This window comes from Octopus sinensis, linkage group LG1, assembly GCF_006345805.1.
Source record: "Octopus sinensis linkage group LG1, ASM634580v1, whole genome shotgun sequence".
Lineage (NCBI taxonomy): Eukaryota > Metazoa > Mollusca > Cephalopoda > Octopoda > Octopodidae > Octopus > Octopus sinensis.
The window spans coordinates 62,680,977-62,700,923 of NC_042997.1; the positions used below are offsets into that span (position 1 = coordinate 62,680,977).

The window sequence follows — 19,947 nt, forward strand, 5'->3', positions numbered from 1 at the left end:
TTTAATCTGGTTATGTAGATGTGTGTGTTGTGTGGAAAGACTGGAAGAAAGAGGGAGTCTGAGATCTATAATCACATAACTTATAAGTTAAGCAACAAGTATACATAACTTTAAGAAAAGCAGGGGATTGGAGGTATGTGTTATGTGAGGAAAGGATCACAGATCTGAACTGTTCTGAATTGCAGAGCAGTGTGTCAGGGTAAATCAAGTCGTTGGGTAAAACTATATTTGAAATTATTGCAGTGCACTTATCCTTACTAATAATGAGCAGAAAGAGGTTTGGGAATGTTATTAAAGGAAGCTGCTGGATATGGAAAATGTGTTTGTGGAAGAGGAGATCACTTCAAGTATACTCTGCTGTAGGGTCCTGCTATTGCAGTGGATAATTATAGGGTTAAAATGGCCATTAATGATATGAAGACGGATTGCATCACGTTCATCACATACAATTGCTGAGATGCTGAAAATATTTGGTGAATTGGGGGTGAAGCTACTTACTAACATAGTCAACCAGGTAATATAAGGAGATATCACATATAATGATAAAGTAGTAATATAATTGTTAGCTGCTACAAGAGCAAAGGAGAAACTTTAGAAAGAAGCAACGACAGAAGTAAGGCCAAGTTATGAAAATAAAGGAAAGAGAATTATAGCACGCTTGGTTAGGAAGAGACTTGGCTTAGATGAGGTTTTGTTTGGACTTGTTTCAGGTCAGTGTATGAATCATCCTCCCTTCGTGGCAAATAGCTGAAGGGAAGCTTTTAACTAAAAGTAAACATCTCAATCTTCTATTTATTGATGTTAAGAAGGCCTTTGACTGGATATCGAAATCTGTAGTTTGGTGGTCTTTAAGAAAGCCGTGTGCAAATGAATGGCTGGTGTGAGTGATGCAAGCCATATATAGCAATGCAGTAAGCAAAGTAAGATTTAGTAGTGAGCTCAGTAAGAATTTAAGCATGTGCATGTCCCCTCCTATTTATCATAATCCTTGAAGATATGATGGAGCAAATGTCAGGCTGTTGAGGGGAACTGCTACATACTGATGATTTAATTCTTATACTAGACCTTGTGGATGATTTAGAGAAGAAATTCCATAACAAAACAGAACCGAAAGGCTGTAGAGTAAATTTGGTGAAGATTTAGGGTTTAGGCCATGTGCAGTACACAGGAAAAGGTCCAGGTAAGAACTCTATACAGTGTACATGGGGTGAACAAAAGGTGTACAGTAACTTTGTTAGGATCAATGGAAGTTAACTGATTATAGACTTTGTATGTAGTGTAAATAGTCAGCTGTCAGAACACTAGTAAGATAAATTCTTTTCAATCCTTGGATGGTTCCATAGAAATGGTTGTAGTTTTTCTTATCTTATTGACATAAATCAACTGCGGAGTGGGGTGCTCTCAAATCATATTAACAAGAATATGAATACGGTAGGAAAAGTTCTGGGAGCTATTACTATTGCTGGCAACAAGAGAATTCTCTCAAGTGAAGGATACCTTGTATAGTGCTGTACATGGTGTGCAATGATGTATGGCATTGAAATGTGGGCATTACATTGAGAGGATGTGAAAAGCTTGGAGAGAAATGAAGCAAGCATACTCTGCTGTATATATTATGTAAAATGTGTTTCAGTGATGTGGAACAGCTGAGCTTAAAGATAAACTGGTTATAATAGAAATCAGATGTAGTGTGCAAGAGAGATGACTAATGTGTATGGATAATATATGGGTAACAAAGTGCTAGAAGATCCAAGTGGAAAGAAATTGTGGAAGAGGAAAACTAAGGAAGACCTGTACAGAAATGATGAAAGTTGAGTTTTGGTATGTTATACTTCTTAAAGATGACAAGGGAATGTAACGAATGATGGATGATGTATTGGAAATGATCCGCCTAACCCATGCAAGCCTGGTAAAGCAGAAGTAAATAGAATGATAATGCAGAGTGTGGTAGGGGTGTGTGTGTGTTGGCCATGAATTTACTTTAGAAAATGTTTGCCCAAAGTGCTGCATAGTGGAACTAAACTTGAAGTCGTGTGGTTGAGAAGCAAACTTCCTAACCACATGACCCCCCCCCTCTCAGGTGTGCCTCATGAAGTGTGGTTTCTTGAAAGTAGAAACAAATATATTGATTTCAAAGTTTGGCACAAGACCAGCAATTTCGGGGGTGGGGCTTGGCTAAGTCTATTAGATTGACCCCAATGGTACTTATTTTATGGTATTCCCAACTGGTACTTATTTTATCAACCCCAAAAGATGACAGGTAAAGTCAACCTGGGAAGCATTTGAACTCAGAACGTGAAAATATGAAATGCTGCTAAGAATTTTGCCTGGCATACTTAATGATTCTGCCACTTTGCAACTTTAGTAAAAACAAATTTTACAAATTCAATGGTCTTTTGCTAACGTGATGTTAAGCTACTTATTCATTCCTGTTTAACAGAAAGGCCTCCCTTTGAAACTGTGAACTGCTAAAATGATTCAGCTATAGTTTTTTTATTTGCATATCTTTTATTATGTATGAACTGTTCAGTTTGAAAAAGTGTTAATCCATTGGGGAGCTATCAAATGAGTAATGTGTTAAAAAAAAAAATCATTTTTGTAGACTGATTTGAGAAATGAGTGCTTGAACATTACCATATAGCAGAAGTGGTCCATCTCTGTTGACCAGACTTGGCTGTTTTGATTTCAGTTTTAAATACAGTCAGTCATTTTTTTTTATAGTGTGATTGATTCCCCTTGTTGCTAAAGAGAATAGTGTTTTGCAAGTCAGCATACAGTTACCATATTCTTTTATGATGCAGCAGTTGTGTTGTTAAATGTTTTGGAGACCAGTCTGGTTCTAACCCTCACTCAGATTCTTTATTATTGTCATATAATATTTATTTTCAACATAAGTAATGATACAAATCAAACCACCTGCTTTTGTTTTTATTGAGAAAAATAAATCAACTATACTTTTGATGTTCAGTCAGTTTAATAATAATAATTGTGTACAGTGCTCAGGTGCACTACAACTCATCTAAAGTGTATATATAATCAGGTGTAGTTTCGACAGATTTCGGAAAGCATGAGGGCCTTAAATGATGCAGTGTCATGGCAGTCAACAACTGACGCAGGCAGCTTATTCCATGCTTCAGCAACTCTGAGCGTTTGTGGTGATATGGAAGAATTTCCAACATTGTGATAGATTCAGAAGATGAACTTCAATACTTATGAGCAGCTCTTGCAGTTTCTGCATGTGGCAAAGCATCTTCAATATTTCATCCATACAATGCTTACAAGACAAGTAGCATCTGGAAAGTGAAACCAAATGAATATGAAAGCTAGTCAAGTAATTCAAAATGTTTTAATTCTCTAGCAACTTAACCCTCAAATGTATAATCATAACTTCAAAATGGTTTATAGTGGAAAACATTTCATAGAGGTACATACTATGTATACATGTATAATCAGGTCATGAACTAAACCCTAATGGGACTCTAATGATCTGAGTAAGGAATTTTGTGTGCAGCCTCAAGCCACACACAAAATTCTTTACTGAAATCATTGCTGACTGTCCCTCTGCACAGTGCTTGTGCATCCGTTACAATTAATTCACTTACCCCTTGTTTCCTTCCTGATCACATTATTACAGAGAGCGGAATCTAATCAGAGGCCTTCTACAGGTTGATCAAATACTTTGTATTGGGGTTTAGTCCTAGCTAAGTACTTCTCACTAGGATGATGATATTTATAGCACTTAATTTCTACTGCAAAGCTGAATTACACTTCATTAGTTAACTCTTTTTAATGGTGCTACAGCTCTTTCTGTAACTGTTCTTTGGTTCAACAATTTGATGCGTCCGTAGTTGCCTCTCTCTAGTGCATCTTTTGTCTCGTCATATTTGAGAATGATGACAGTTTTGCCAGTCTTTGGGGATGATATTTTTGTACTGTTACTATCTAATTAAAACTTGGTGAGTGACTAGCATATTCTCTACTTAGCCAGATTAAGCATCTCACTGATTATTCCTGATGAGTCAGTTGCCTTCACTGCTTACATGTCTTACTCCAATAACTGGTTTCTTTGTTTGGTGTATTTAGAGTTGACCCAGTGTCCCTTGTGAATTCTCTTCATTTGACAACTTTTCATGATAGCAATTTCATGCCTCTTTCTTTTTATTGTCATTAAGATCAAGTGCTATTTTCCTGATATTCCAATTCTCTTTTGTACATTGTGTTGCAGCCTGGAGTACCTTAAACCTCTGATTGTTGCAGAACCTGTAAATTTCTTACTTTTTGCTTCTCTCCTTTCTATCTTCTCTTCTAGCAACTTTATAGTGTTCTCTGCTTCCCCTTTTCTCCTAGTTTGCTTATACCTTGGTTTACAATACTGTCCCAGCACCATGTTACCATCTGTTTGGTTGGAACTGTGTACCAGTCACATCTGGTTTGTAGCTTTCAGCAAGTTGTCCTATAGAAACTTCTGAGTGTTCTATATTATAAATCTCTTTTTCTACCCTTTGTCATGCATTAGCAATAACTCTGAACCTGCATTTGGTCAAAGGTATTTTCCTTCTCCAGATTGCAGTATGTTTGTTCTTTTCAGGCCACAACAGGAAACATGAACTACTTGGGTTATAATAATAATGAAACACTTTCTTTTAACAAGCATCTGGAAACTTCAGATATAAAATTAATTTGTTTGAACTGTATCTTATTTAACGAGATGACTACCTCATTTATCATAAGTAATGGAAATATTAGAAATTGTAAACATTAAAAAAAAAAAAAACAACTCAATTTTGGTCATGACCAAAATTTGAATTTGCATCCACAATATTTTTCTTCCCACTTAAAATCAATTGAAATCTTTGTTAGGATGATTTTACCCACATCAGACCTACATTAATCAACTCTTCGTAATCCTTCCTTGAGAAGAAAGAGTATCTGAAGATGAAAATTTCCAAACTTTGGCTGAGCAGATGGCCAGTTCCCAACTGTCCACTCCTGACCAAGGCCTTTGACAACTTAATTCTCAGTTCTGGAATTAAATAAAGTTGGTCAAATATGCTTGCAAATAAGACTAGCATTTGTTCTAATAAAACATAACGGTTGTGACATCAGCAGCATTGAAATTTTCTGGTGCTTTTTTATCTTGCTCATCTATTCAACAATTTGCTGTCCATTTGGGAAAATGGCCAACATATTTACATTGCTGAATAAACTGCTGTACAGCAAGCACAACCACAGTGCTTACAGCCTTTTTCAAGTTTTATCAGTATGATACCTTTCCCTGAATTGCTGTTCTCTGGAACTGACTATGATTGTCTTGTTTTCCTCTGGTCTGTGATGTTCAGTCCTTTAAGCTTTCTGTCACTTGACATCTTTTAAATTTGTAGACACCACCATATTCCTGTTTGTAGTTTCTTATGGCCTGAAGCCTGGTTTGGGACAAAAATAAAAATAAAAATAAAATAGCATTGCTCAGGTTCAGTCCTATGGAACAAATAATGCACATGAAGCAAGCAAAGTACCTCTGTTAAAAATCAGCTTCTCATAAGTTTTGACAGTGCCTTTAAAAGCGAGTGTACTGTACATGCTAGATAACATGAATGTTTCTTTCTATGACTCTGCTTGGAGTGCTAGGTTCAAGTTGATCTTTGAATAGTAAAGGACAAAGTTTGTATCACATACAGAGACCTTCTTTATACTGGTCTTGCTTAAAAAAAAAAATGATGTCCAGGGTGTACCAAAGTCAGTCAAGGTCCTTTTTACCATGCTGCTAAAATAGTGAACCATCCAGTCTCAAGTGCCTTGATGACCTTGCTGAAGATTTCAAGCATCAAATTTATAAAGTACATCCAGGAAATCTGTAAAGCAGCCCTCGTTGACAAAATCAAGTGTATAAATGATCACGGACTTCTTAAAATACAATTTCCCTCAACCTAACTATACTGTAATAATCTAATAATAAAATTTCAAAATGTTGTCAATGAATCTAAACTCCCTTCTGAGGAAAAGGCAGTCAGTTCTTCTGTTTTTGACATGGTTTGACAGGAAGAAACTGAATTTATTTGATATCTGTCAACTCAAAGATAGAGCTATTTTTTTTTTTAAATATATTTCTACCACACACCTTCTTAGGGGGTCTTTATAGCACATTGTGTTTCTTAATGCCTCTTGAATATAGTGCATTGCTAATATGTTAAGAATTGTTTGGTATCCATGTGCAATAGGTTGCAAGATAGTTCTGGAAGATCTGGACAGGACATTGCAGGATTTGCATGTCAATAGATCTGAAATAGGAACAGAACTGTAGTGTTGCCAGGTGTCTTCCATCTCAGCCTGCTAGTGATCTCAAAAATGGACCAAAGCCATTGAAATCCATACTTTTTAGTATTTTGGACCAATGTTAAAATCTCCAAATTGTCTATAAAAAGGAGTCACTCTTAGAGATCAGCCTTCTGGTTATTTTGATATAGCAAGACACCTGTTTCTGTCTCACTCTCTCTCTTAATCATCTGACAGAAGATCACCTCCTCTAATGCCCATTTTCCTCTCAAAATTCCTTGTCTTGCAAGTTACTTGGTGACCCTATTGGTGCTGGTGCCACGTAAAAAGCATTCAGTCCACACTGTGAAGTTGTTGGTATTTGGAAGGGCATCCAACTGTAAAAACCATGCCAGAACTGACCTCTCCTGTGCTGGTGTCATGTAAAAAGCACTCAGTCCACTCTATGGGGTGGTTGGTGTTAGGAAGGGCATCCAGCCATAAATCCATGCCAAAACAGACACTGTAGCCTGGTGTAGACTTCTACTTGGCTGGCTTCTGTCAAACCATCCAACCCATACCAACAAGGAAGACGGTATTGTTACCATTATTGATAATAATAAAATGGTTAGCAAGTTTACACATTTAACGGTAAAATATAAACAAAATTCAATATGTGTGTGTGTGTGCGTATGTGATCATCATTTAATGTCTGTTTTCCATGCTGGCATGGGTTGGATGGTGATGTAAACACACACATGATTAGTTTGAAATAGAAACCTTGCTCTCTTTCTCCAGTGAAATTGTCTTTTAATCTTAATGCTTTACAAAAATGAAGTCAGTGATAATATTAAATACTACTATTATTATTTTTTATGCTACTATTTGAATTACATTTGATAATGTTATCAGAAATAGTTCTGTACTGGATCCTTTTACTATGGTGATGGTTGCTGCTATTGTTGTTGCTGTAAATGAAATTATTATTATTATACAGACAGCATCATTAGTGTGGGCAAAATTCTTAGCAGTATTTCTTTTGACTCTATGTTATCAATTCGAATTCTGCTGAAGTTGAATTTGCCTTTCATCCTTTTGAGGTCAATAAAATAAGTATTAGTGAAACACTGGGGTTGATGTGATTGACTAGTCCCCTACCTCACAAAACTTCAGGCCTGTACCTTCAATGGAAAGGATTGTGAGCTGGCAGAATTGTTAGCACACTGGACAAAATGCTTAGCGGTATTTCAGCTTTCACTACATTCTGAGTTCAAATTCCACCAAAGCCAACTTTGCCTTTCATCCTTTCCTGGTCGATAAATTAAGTACCAGTTAAGTACCAGCACTGGGATCGATGTAATTGACTAGTCCCCTCCCCACAAATTTCAGGCCTTGTGCCTATAGTAGAAAGGATTATTGTTGTTATTATTTAAGGCAAGAACTGTATTTTCCTTGGCATTCTCCATTATGCTAACTACTTTCAGCTGAGCAATCATGTGTACAGTGATAAAGTACCCTGGATGCCTATGAGCAATTATACAAACTTATGTAATTTTTTAGTTTTTTTTCTTTGTGTTGGTTAGCGCATATTGATTATATATGTGGATTGGCATTTAATACTTCTTTCCATGAACTACATAGTCTTCCAGATTTTAATACAGCCTGCTATAAATATAGTTTCATTATTAAATATTTGTTTTTCAAGGTTAAATTTTCCTTGTATCTGTTTTTATTTTGTTAAATTTAAAAATTATGTTTTTCTTTTTACACTGGATATTGTAACATCTGTTGTATTTCTCTATATGTATTTTTAGTAAAAGCTTTTTTGTTGTTCTACAGTACTGAATAACATTTACATCAAATTATATGTAATTTTTTTCTACCAACAATACCAGCTGGTCAATTTTTCTTAACATTGTATTATTTATTACTAAAAGAAATATATTAATGATTACAAATTGAATCCACAACAATATATTAAAGCTATTACATAATAGGATCAGTTTAGTTGATTTTTGACTGTGCCTTGAAAATTTGCTGTCATTGTGGCACTATGGGTAGAATGGTAAATTGAATGCCATACTGTATTTACTTATTTAGTTTGTGTTCTGAGCTCAAATTGTTGCATTCATTACACTTCTAATCACTCCAATAGATTTTCTTTTCTTGTAATGAGAAAATTGTTAGTGTGACCATTATCTGCAACCCTTGAGTTGGATAGCTTACAGAAATCTATTTTCCATTTAAACTCAGTTCTCTTTGTAAAATAACACCAGTCTAAAATATAGTGGTGCACAGTTACTATCCATATGTTGACCTCTGTTTAATCTTGACCTTTCAACTAAATCAAACTATATTATTGACACCATAAGAATTTGGTTGAATGCCTGTCATTATTTACAAGAGATGTGAGTTTGTGTCTAAAGGGTTTTTTTTTACCTAATGTTTACATGCTATTATTTATAGCTTTATGTACTTTTAAACGACTTATGCATGAGTTGTGGTCATGAATTTTAAGTGCTTATGATACATTATATGTGTTGAAAAATGGAAGGAATAAATTGATTGTTAGGTACAGCATTGGAGCCACTACTCTTTTTAGTTTTAGGGCTGTTTTTTTCCCCATATGACCTGAAACTTGCATGATTTAGACCAGTGCTCTGCAACCTTTTTTTTCATTTGCAGCACATTTATATTCTTTTCAAAATTCGGTGGCAGACCTGAACTAAAATAATAACTAAAAGTTTTGGGAAAAAAAAAAATGAAATTCAGGTTACACTGCACCCTAGCATCGTCTTATGACTCACCAGTGTGCCGTGGCATACTGATTGCAGAGTACTAATTTTACTATGTGAAGTCAAATCCTGAATTTCTCCTTTGGTCTTGCTGGGTTGAGTGAAATAAAGTACCAGACTGAGATTCTTTTATTTGACTTATCTCACTCTCGTTTCAGTCATTAGACTGCAGCCATGGTGGAGGCATTACCTTGAAGGGTCAAACAGAGGCATCTGTAAATGCCCCTGTTGACTTCAGTTAGCCTGGTTAAAGTAAGAGTATTAAATATTTTTATTGTTAAAATATATAAAAGAACCAAACAGCCAGCCATCCAACTGACCAACCATTATATCTGAGTAGGGATCCTCCCATAGTTATATGACCTGATTGAATTCGCGACCAAAACTCTCATAAATCACACCTTAGAATATTATTAATGTAAAAAGACACATTGGATAATGTAGTTTTAGATAGACAATTGCTAAATATGACTGGATGTTCACAGGATGGTTTTGATCAAAGCTATACTAGATGAGGACTAAAAATATCTATGATTGCTTTACTTTGAAGTCAATTAACCCTTTAGCATTTAAACCACAACCATATACAGCCAAAATATTCTACCTGTTTTTAGTTCAAACTGACCTGATCCAGTCTATCATGCCTACCCTTCAATGTCATTCTAAGAATAAAACAATCACTTCACTGAAATCTTGAAGCTACGAGATAATGCATAATTAATTCAAAACAATCTGAATAAATAAGCATTACATTTGATTTGAATGCTAAAGGGTTAAACATTTTTAATCCTTTTCTCTCTCTCTCTCTTTTTTTTTTTTCAGTCTGAATCAGATGATGACATTTCATCCCGTCATAAATTGAAGAAAAAAAAGAAATCTAGATCAGCCTCTCGCTCACCAAGTTATATGTCTGAATCAGGTGAGTGATACTAATTCCTAAGTTTGGAAAGCATGTGTATTTATTTATTAGCAGCTTGTTACAACTACTGGCTATACTTTGGTTTGAGCAGCAGCATTTTAGGGACCATATATATATTTATTTTTACACATTTCTGTAGACCCAGTATACTGGTCCACAACCTCTTAGTAAGAATACATTCAGTTACTTTCTTTTATTATTTTCTCAGATTTGCAACTCTCATATATTCTATTTTCCTAAATGCTTATTTAGCTATTTATCCAGTTTCAATATATTATTTGCTATTATTTGCGCAGATACCCTGTCTTTTTTTTAATATACTAATAATCTGAGTTCTTCACTTCTGTTTCTCAGCACACTAACCATCAGTGTAATTGGATATCCTTATGAGTTGATATCCTTACAGTTGTATGGTAATGTAATCTTAGCTTTAGACAGTTTCACTCTTTATGGTTTCATCATAATGAAATTAACATTTTCTTCAAGATGTATCTCTCATCTAGATTTTAATGTTTATCTTAACATCACAATAATAAGGACTATGGTTATGTGTGTACATGTGTGTGTTGCATTGTTAGTAATATTTGAAGACCTGACATTTCCAGACCCCTGGTAATAATCTAGTTATGTCAGTTCGGTTACAGACAATATTGTACAGTTTTAAGGAATATAGTGTAATAAATCGAGCATTTGGCATAGATCACAATGCTTTTATGTTTTTCTCACTTCTATGGAGTGATGGATATTCCTGCCATATGCATTATGTTCTCACCTTTTAGAACCATACTGCTATAGAAACTTTTTGAAATGCTGCAGACAAGAACAATATACAGGAAAGTGCTGCAAGTGTTGGTTTATATTGGTATTTGCAATCAGAAATTGCTTGTGACAATTTTGTATATAAAACATACAATGACCATCTTTTTGCTTATGCATCAAACTTAATGATGGTTTAAATCAATATCCTGAATGTAGTCACTATCAATCAAAGTCATAATGGTGTTTTCAGACTTGCATTATACTTCAGCTAATTAGCTATACATTTATATAAAAGTTAATATTTCATTATGCTCTTAAGTATGTCACTTAAAACTTTTTGTCTGAATTGTTTGTGTCTCAATAAAATTAAACCAGTGATTTCTAGGATTAAACAAAACTGAATGTTTTTTAATCCAAGTAATGCATATTAACAAAATATAAATAAACTGAATTTTCTATCATCAGCTTCCCTGTTGGTTTTCTGAATAACCATTTTAAAAATATTTTTGAAGCACAATATCCTTGAGGTTATGATATTGACCAACTAATTAATGACTGCCATGAGTTCAACTTGTACCTCTTCATTGGCTATTGTTACTCATTGATAAAAATACATACCTTTCTCTATCTCAGTCTTCCAGTGAGTGGATTAAGTGGTAGAAAAGGCATGCAGCTGTGAAAAAAAAAACTCATAAGATCTTTAAGTTTTTACTTAAAATATTGTTGAGAAAATATCAAGTCTGCATCATTTCTCACACAAAGTAACTGAGAAAACCCAGTTAACATTGTTGTGTATGTCTTCTAGTGTGGACTTTGATTGTCATCATTACTAGAGAGGCTGTGTATGTCAGAAGGACTTTAGACACCATGCTACTGTCTGGCAGTTCTTGCTTGAAGTTATTGTGATGCAACTTGTGGAGTTAATGCCGTGCTTGTATATTCTATTTTTAGCATGCTTTCTATAGCTGATTGGTTTTCACTTTACAGAGCATACTAAGTCAACAGGATGCATTTTATTGTGTCACTGGTACTTGAGAGGTTTTCCCACACATGTAGGAATGAAAGATCCCTTCTGTCTTATATCAGTTCTTATTTAGATTTACTGGAGTAACGTGGAATGCAACTTATTGGGTCCCTATAATGGCCATATGTTATAAATGTTTACACTTTAGTCACTGTGGCAAAGTTATATTTTAGTTGCATGTGTAGTGAGTTGGTTTTATTAACACATCTGAGTATTTCAATTTTAATTTTAATACCCTTCTAAAAAATTTTTTGACATTGAGGGAGAATGTGATTAGTATTAATAATTATTTTAATTGCCAAGGTAAAACAGTAGACACTCACTTTTCTTAGAAGGAATGTATCATGTTTTTATCATGTGAAGCTTAACTGCAGCTACAACAGACATGGTGGGAAATTAACACATTGTATTGTAGTTTTAGAATTTTGGTACACCTTATTCTAGAAACCCTGTCTTCAGTGCTAATGGAATTATATTCATTTTAATATCATACATGATATGGAGAGGATGGCAAAACAGCCTAGAACTGGATTAAATTATTTCAGACTAACTTTTGTAGCCAATTCCTCTAGTCATACATGGATCACTTGTATTTAACTTTTCCAGGATAAATAGAACATTTAAATAGTATAGTATTTAGTGAAAATAAATTGTAAAAAGAGACTGTATATGTGTGTGTGTCATCATAATTCAAAATTCAGTTGATAAAGGAATGACTGACCAATGAAAACTATGCTGGTACGTGTTTGATGGGCCTGTCATAGTCGTTTATCATCTGTTACACAAATTAAATAAAATACTAGTCTCTGTTGTATATGACTTCTTTTTCAATACTCTTGCCCATCAACAACCACTGTACGGCAGCAGTAGATTCTTCAGACTCAGAATATCTCTTTAGCTTGGACTAAAATGTCCTTGCCACTCCATATTGTTATTTACTTATGCTAGCATGGGTGTGGTGATGGAAAGCAATGTTAACCCTTTTGGCACTGACTTGTCTAATACTGCCCCTGGTTTCTGATAAAATCGTCTTGACTTAAAGTCATCTAAATCAAAACATTCCATGAAAATTTCACGTTAATTTATGTACTAAACACCAGTTTAATAATGGCAAAGCTCTTTTACTAAATTCATCATTAATTGGGTGGGGGAAAAAAGCAGTGTATTTCAAAAGAAATATGGTAACAAAAGGGTTAAAACAAACGATGTGTGGGTGTGTACTTGTGCACATAGTTTAATTGACATAGTGTTTTGCTGATATTTATGTATTCTATTGGCTCTGGGAAAATTTAATACAATTGCCCTAACTGAACAGTTAGGTACATAAGTGTCTAAAATAATCAATCTAGTTGCTGATTGGTCATCCAATCCTCTTTTTATATCCTGTTCAGCATTATGATTGATACTGTTGCATCATTGGATTATTTTGTGTGCCACATTCCTAACAATAACATCTGGTGTGAATCTAGTGACTGTGTAGTCAGGAGTTCAGATCTCACTGCTTGTCATTGTGGTATACTGTTAAACAGGGCACCTGATTCTTGTTTCAGTTTGCATCTTAGGTTCTATTGTATAGTTCAGTGTTTCTTATTCAGATATAAAAACACTTGCTTCAATAATAAACTTTCCCACCCTTGCAAGCATAGAAAAATGCACAGAAATGTGTGCCTGCATTATATATGTTGTAAGTTTAAGGGTATTAGTGATGAGATATGTATCTGAATATGAAACTGAGCTACTGAATCACATGTTGTGAATCCAGATCCAGTAGTAGTATTTTTGTTGTTTGTTTCTAAAATGAACACTTTCTGCTAGGTGTCTCACTTCCACTTAGCTGCCAGGCTTAAGTCTCAGAATATTTTGAAAAATAATTTGTGATAAACTTGTATCATATCCAAGAGAGATTTTCTCTTCTACTTCACACTGAGGAAAACGGTATCGTTTCCTATAGAGTTTCTAGGTTATGGGCAGTGGTGATTATTTGTGTGTATGTTTTTGTACATATTCTCTTGCCTGAAAATATGAAAAATATTCATATATTTGATAAGGTTTTGTATTGTCAGTTTTAATATTAATTTATCTTACATTGATTGTTTGAAACAACTTCTTTTATTGTTATTGCATTTATTTATCCATTTTCTGTCAACTATTATTATCCTTTAACTTAGAATTTCTCTTCAGCTTCATTAAATACAGATGTGCTATTAACTGTTTTACCTTTCTGGTTGCATATATTTTCTTTTGTAATTCTTACAATGTATTCTGTGTTATTTATTTGTATGTATGTATGTACGTGTGTGTGTGTGTGTTTGTGTGTGTTGCTAGCACCTTTTCCTGTACTGGCACTGCACAGCTCAGTAAATTTAATCCTTAAACTAGTTTGTGTAATTAAACTGAAACCTTCTCCTTGCCCATTTGTGATCAACAAATCCTGCTAACAACTAATATTTAACTGAGTATCTTTAATCTGTGTGAAGTGCTTCAGTTTTAATTTCCTTTTCTGCTATGATTTTATAATCTTTCTTTGCTTTCATAATGTTGAAATTAAGCTTTGTATTAATTTTACATTTTTGTAAGTCATCCAGTCTTTGAGCAACATTGAAGCTGGAGCTGTTATTAAAAGAACATATGTATATTGCAAGTTGTTCACATACAGTTAAATCTACAAAACATTCCGGTTGTCATCATGATTTCGGCACCTGATTCCAACAGTATTAGTCCATCTGACAGTGATTGCCAGTATGAGGCTACCTGGGAATGTCCTGGCATTCGAAAAGCAAAGCTGTTTTAAGGGAGCTCTTTCTCTCTGTATATATTATTTTCTGCAAGACTGAAGTGTAAAATTGTGAAATATGAATGCAACATTTTTTGTATCTCTTTACTTTTCATGATCTGGGCTTTAGTAACAGAGTGGTGCTATAGCTACTGGTCCTTATTTTTCTTGGTTTCTTGCTTTTATACACACACACATATATGTATAAGTATATATTTACATATGTAGTTATGGTATATTCTGTTAAGAATGTAGTAGAATACATAAAGCTCATCCACCCTCAGATTTACCCTGTGCTATCCAGTATTGTACGTACTTCCAGGTTTGCATTTGGGCATCTGTCATGTGTGAATAGATAATAGAAAAATTAGGAGTCAACAACAAGAACAGTTGGACTTATATTTTTTAATCACTAAAATTGATTCCACACATCCTAGTTCTTCAGGTGTGCAGGTACTTGATTATGCAATCACTTACCTGCATTATAAGTCCTAGTTGTGTTTCCTCAGGTAATATGTAAATATTGTCTCCGTCAGTTCAAACTCTCAGCTTCAAGAACATTGGCTTGAATTTAATAGTAGTCACTGGGATTATTAGGGTATGTTGTTGCTGGAGGACCATTGACAAACTGTTTTGAATGTGTAGATCTAGTGGAATGCTGATTCTGCTATTGTTAAAGTGGTTGCTGTTTTAAAGGGATTAGCATTTGATTTTTTTCTACTGTTGACTGGTTCTTCAAGGTTGGTTACACATGTGAGTGTCCTTTGCTGACTTTTAAGATTCACCCAACTCCTACACATACATGTTGGTTCACATATACATCTATATGCGTACTAGTGCTTGGACACATACGCACACACATCTAATATATCTCTCTGCATGTGTATGTATACACACACACACACACACACACACACATATATATGTATATGCATGTATATGTATATATATGTGTATATATCATCATCATCGTTTAGCGTCCGCTTTCCATGCTGGCAAGGGTTGGATGGTGCAACTGGGGTCTGGGAAGCCATAAGGCTGCACCAGGCCCAGTCTGATCTGGCAATGTTTCTACAGCTGGATGCCCTTCCTAACGCCAACCACTCCATGAGTGTAGTGGGTGCTTTTTATGTGCCACCGCCACAGGTGCCAGACGAGGCTGGCAAACGGCCACGAGCGGATGGTGCTTTTTACATGCCTTGTTTATATATATATATATATATGTTTGTGTATGTATATATGTATGTGTATGCATATATATGTATCTATATATAGGTATGTGTATGTATATAAAAGATATATATATGTATATCGTTGTATGTAAGTGAAGGCGCATGGCTCAGTGGTTAGAGTGTTGAGCTTACGATTGTAAGTTTGTGAGTTTGAATCCCAGACTGGGCTGCGCGTTGCATTCTTGAGCTAGACACTTTATTTCACGTTGCTCCAGTTCACTCAGCTGTGCAAATGAGTTGCAACGTCATAAGTGCCAAACTGTATCGGCCATTGCCTTTCACTTAGATAACACTGGCGGCGTGGAGAGGGGAGGCCAGTATGCATGGGCGACTGCTGGTCTTCCATAAACAAACTTGGCTGGACTTCTGCCTGTGAGAGGAACTTCCTAGGTGCAATCCCATGGTCAGTCATGACTGTAGGGGGTCTCTGCACATATGTATAGGCTTATAGATATACATATGTATATGCATATAGATATACGTATGTATATGCATATAGATGTATGTGTGTGTGTATATATATATACACACACACACACACGTATATATCTGTATGAATATATATATGTACATATACAGATGTATATGAGTATATATATACACACATATACATATACAAACATGTATATATATATATATATATATACATATGTACATGCATGTATATATATATGTATATAAACACACATGTAAATGCATGTATACATATGCATACATATATATACATATATACATGGATGTATACATATGCATACATACATATCATCATCGTTTAACGTCCGCATATATATATATATACACACACACACATATATATGTATATGCATGTATATGTATATATATGTATGTGTATATATGTATGTGTATATATGTATGTGTATATATGTAAATATATGTATGTGTATATATGTATGTATTAAATATGTGTATATGTATGTGTATATATGTAAATATGTGTATGTATATATATGTATGTTTATATATATGCATATATAAATATATATGTGTATATATATGCATATGGATGGAAAAGCATTGACTTTGGTAGAATAATGTGAACACTAAAGGGTTAATCTTCAGTAAAGAACTGGATCATCCTCGCAGATAGACGATACAAAAAACCCTTTAGCATTTAAACCGGCCATGCCCTTTAGCTACCTCATCAAAATCTCATAGCTACAAGATAATGCATGATTAGTTCAAAACAAAGTGGATGGAAAAGCATTGATTTTGGTAGAATAATGTGAACACTAAAGGGTTAATCTTCAGTAAAGAACTGGATCATCCTCGCAGATAGACGATACAAAAAACCCTTTAGCATTTAAACTGGCCATGTCCTTTAGCATTTAAACCTTTAGCATTTAAACCGGCCATATCCGGCCAAAAGTATTCTGCCTGTTTTATGTTCAAACTGGTCAGATCTGGTCTCTCACACCAACCCTACAATATCGTTTTAAAAATTAACAGCTACTTCATCAAAATCTCATAGCTACAAGATAATGCATGATTAGTTCAAAACAAAGTGGATGGAAAAGCATTGATTTTGGTAGAATAATGTGAACACTAAAGGGTTAATCTTCAGTAAAGAACTGGATCATCCTTGCAATTTTGGCTGATTAATCTTGAGATTACTCTAATCTGGCCAGCCCCAAGGAAAAACTAAGCTAAGAGAATTAGATTCCTTGGAAAAGGGTCGAATATATATGAAACAAGGACAGTAAAATGGACGATATTACACGAATATAAATACAAAATTAATACAAACAAAATAATAATAATAACAGGACATAACAACAGGCGTCTATATAAGTATGTATGTGTGTATATATATATGTGTGTGTGTGTGTGTGTGTGCAGGGTATATATATATATACGTGTGTGTAGTATATATATATATAGAATTGTATCTCTCTCTCTCTCTCTCTCTATATATATATATATATATATATATATATATATATACACACACACACATACAATGTTACACTCTTCTCATCAGGGAGACATTCCTGTAGATACTAATTAACACAAAAAGACACCTTTGGGCTTAAAATGTGTCTCAACCAGCAAGAATAATGTGTCAACCTGTCTCTACACATTCAGATTCTGAATTTTAGCGTCATGCACAACATGTATGAGAAAAGACCCGTAAAATGAGCTATGGTGAGAACCAGCATGCAAGTGAAAATTGAATAATAAAAGAGGAATGCAAAATTACATTGCAAAGGATATATCGTAAGCAATTTGAAATTATTTACGAATATATCAGTGGCAGACCATGCAATAAAAAATGGTTTTTGGTAAATGAAGGGTGTATAATTGTGAATAAATCACAGTTATATAGGAGAGAGTTGTAAAAACCCTTACATGTCTAGAAATAGACATCCTTCTCAATGTAGTTTTGCATTCGTCTTTTATTATCTAATTTTTTCTCATATCTAGTTCTTCGCCATGGGTTGTTTTACTGCAAGCGAAAGTTCCACGACACGAAAGAAAGAGAATCAAAGAAATTGTAAACCAAATCCCTTTTTTTACTGTCTTCATATTTCCCTTGTTTTTCCCCTTCTTAACTCAGTATGACTGAAACTTTGATAATATTTATTTCTTGTTGATCTCTACTGACACTAATGAACTTTGTACATTTAAACAAGTTGATGCACAGGTTTTATATTATTGACTGTTTTGAACATTCATACTTGTCAGCATTGAAACATTATAACATGTTTCTCTAATTCATAATTCTAAATTTGTCTGTTATGAACATCTAAATTTGTCCACATTGAAACTATAAAACATGTTTTCTTAATTCATAATTCTAAATTTTTACCATTGATAAACAAAAAATATTGTTGAAAGTGGTTTGGTATATATGTAAATTATTTTTTTAAACAATTATGAATTTTTCAAACTTAGGTGCATTTTCAACAACACATTTGGCCTATATGTGTGTATCATCATCATCATCATTTAACGTCCGCTTTCCATGCTAGCATGGGTTGGACATATATATATATATATATATATATATATATATATATATAATGTGCGTGTATATGCGCGTATATATGTTTATGTATACTTATATATATCTTTATACAAATGTGTTTGTATATATATATATATATAATTATTATTATTTCAAGGAATAAAATCCAAACTTACAAGGAAAAAGAATTCAATTTAGAAATACTAAATCAAATTCCACACAATATAATATATATAAAATATTAGAAAAAAACCCACCTTTTATCAATTCAAGATGAATAATTAAATTACACCATCTAGAAAATTAGATATAATAGAAAAGTTAAAACTAAAATAACAATTAAAAAGTAAAGATTAAGTAAATTACAAGAATAATGTAATGTATATAATAGGTAGAAAAACATTACATTATTCTTGTAATTTACTTAATCTTTACTTTTTAATTGTTATTTTAATTTTAACTTTTCTATTATATGTAATTTTCTAGATGGTGTAATTTAATTATTCATCTTGAATTGATAAAAGGTGGTTTTTTGTAATATTTTATGTATATATATATATATATATATATATATATATATACACACACACACACACACACACACGTTTTTATATATATATACATATATTCCTAACGCCAAGCACTCCGAGAGTGTAATGGGTGCTTTTACGTGACTCCTGCATGGTGCCATTTGCATGACACCAATATCTGCCATGACTGCGATTTTGCTCAGCTTGATGGTCTTCTCAAGCATGACATAATGTCCAACACTCAAAAGGAGCTCAGCCACTTTGCCTCTGTAAGCCCATTGCTCGAAAGGTGCTCTTTACATGTCACGACTCTCTCTGAAAAAACATTTCTCAACTAATAAAGTCATTAATAAACTAATAAACTCCTCATTCTTTCTCTGATTACTGTTATACTCTTTAGGTCATGTACCAACCTATCAGTTGGTGAATAACTTTGGATTTACAGTTTGTACATGTTACAAGATATGTCTAACCCACATGGATTACTATACTCTTTCAGTGGTCAGTCTGTTAGTCAGGTTCATCACATGGAGCACTTACTGAGCTACCTGCCTGAATTTCTTTACTCCCTGATTATCAAGTAAGGTATTTGTATGTGCTTCTAGTTTAAGTTGTTTAGAGATGAATTAGTGAAATTAATGACACAATTGTCTGGTGTATGACATAGATATGGTTTC

At 33.9% G+C, this 19,947-nt stretch overlaps 1 protein-coding gene across 5 annotated transcripts in view; it reads left to right on the plus strand.

The window, feature by feature from the left end:
* The window catches only part of LOC115213305 (pre-mRNA-processing factor 40 homolog A), a 102,556-nt gene that overhangs the window by 61,370 nt on the left and 21,239 nt on the right, over positions 1-19,947 (plus strand). For 4 of the 5 annotated variants that reach the window (XM_036501639.1, XM_029782242.2, XM_029782249.2 and 1 more), the window contains one exon: positions 9,870-9,966. In XM_036501639.1, coding sequence (XP_036357532.1) covers positions 9,870-9,966 — 97 coding nt within the window. Of the gene's footprint in view, positions 1-9,869; positions 9,967-18,196; positions 18,267-19,947 lie in introns of all 5 variants that reach the window. The other variant, XR_003881792.2, reaches the window with a different exon arrangement.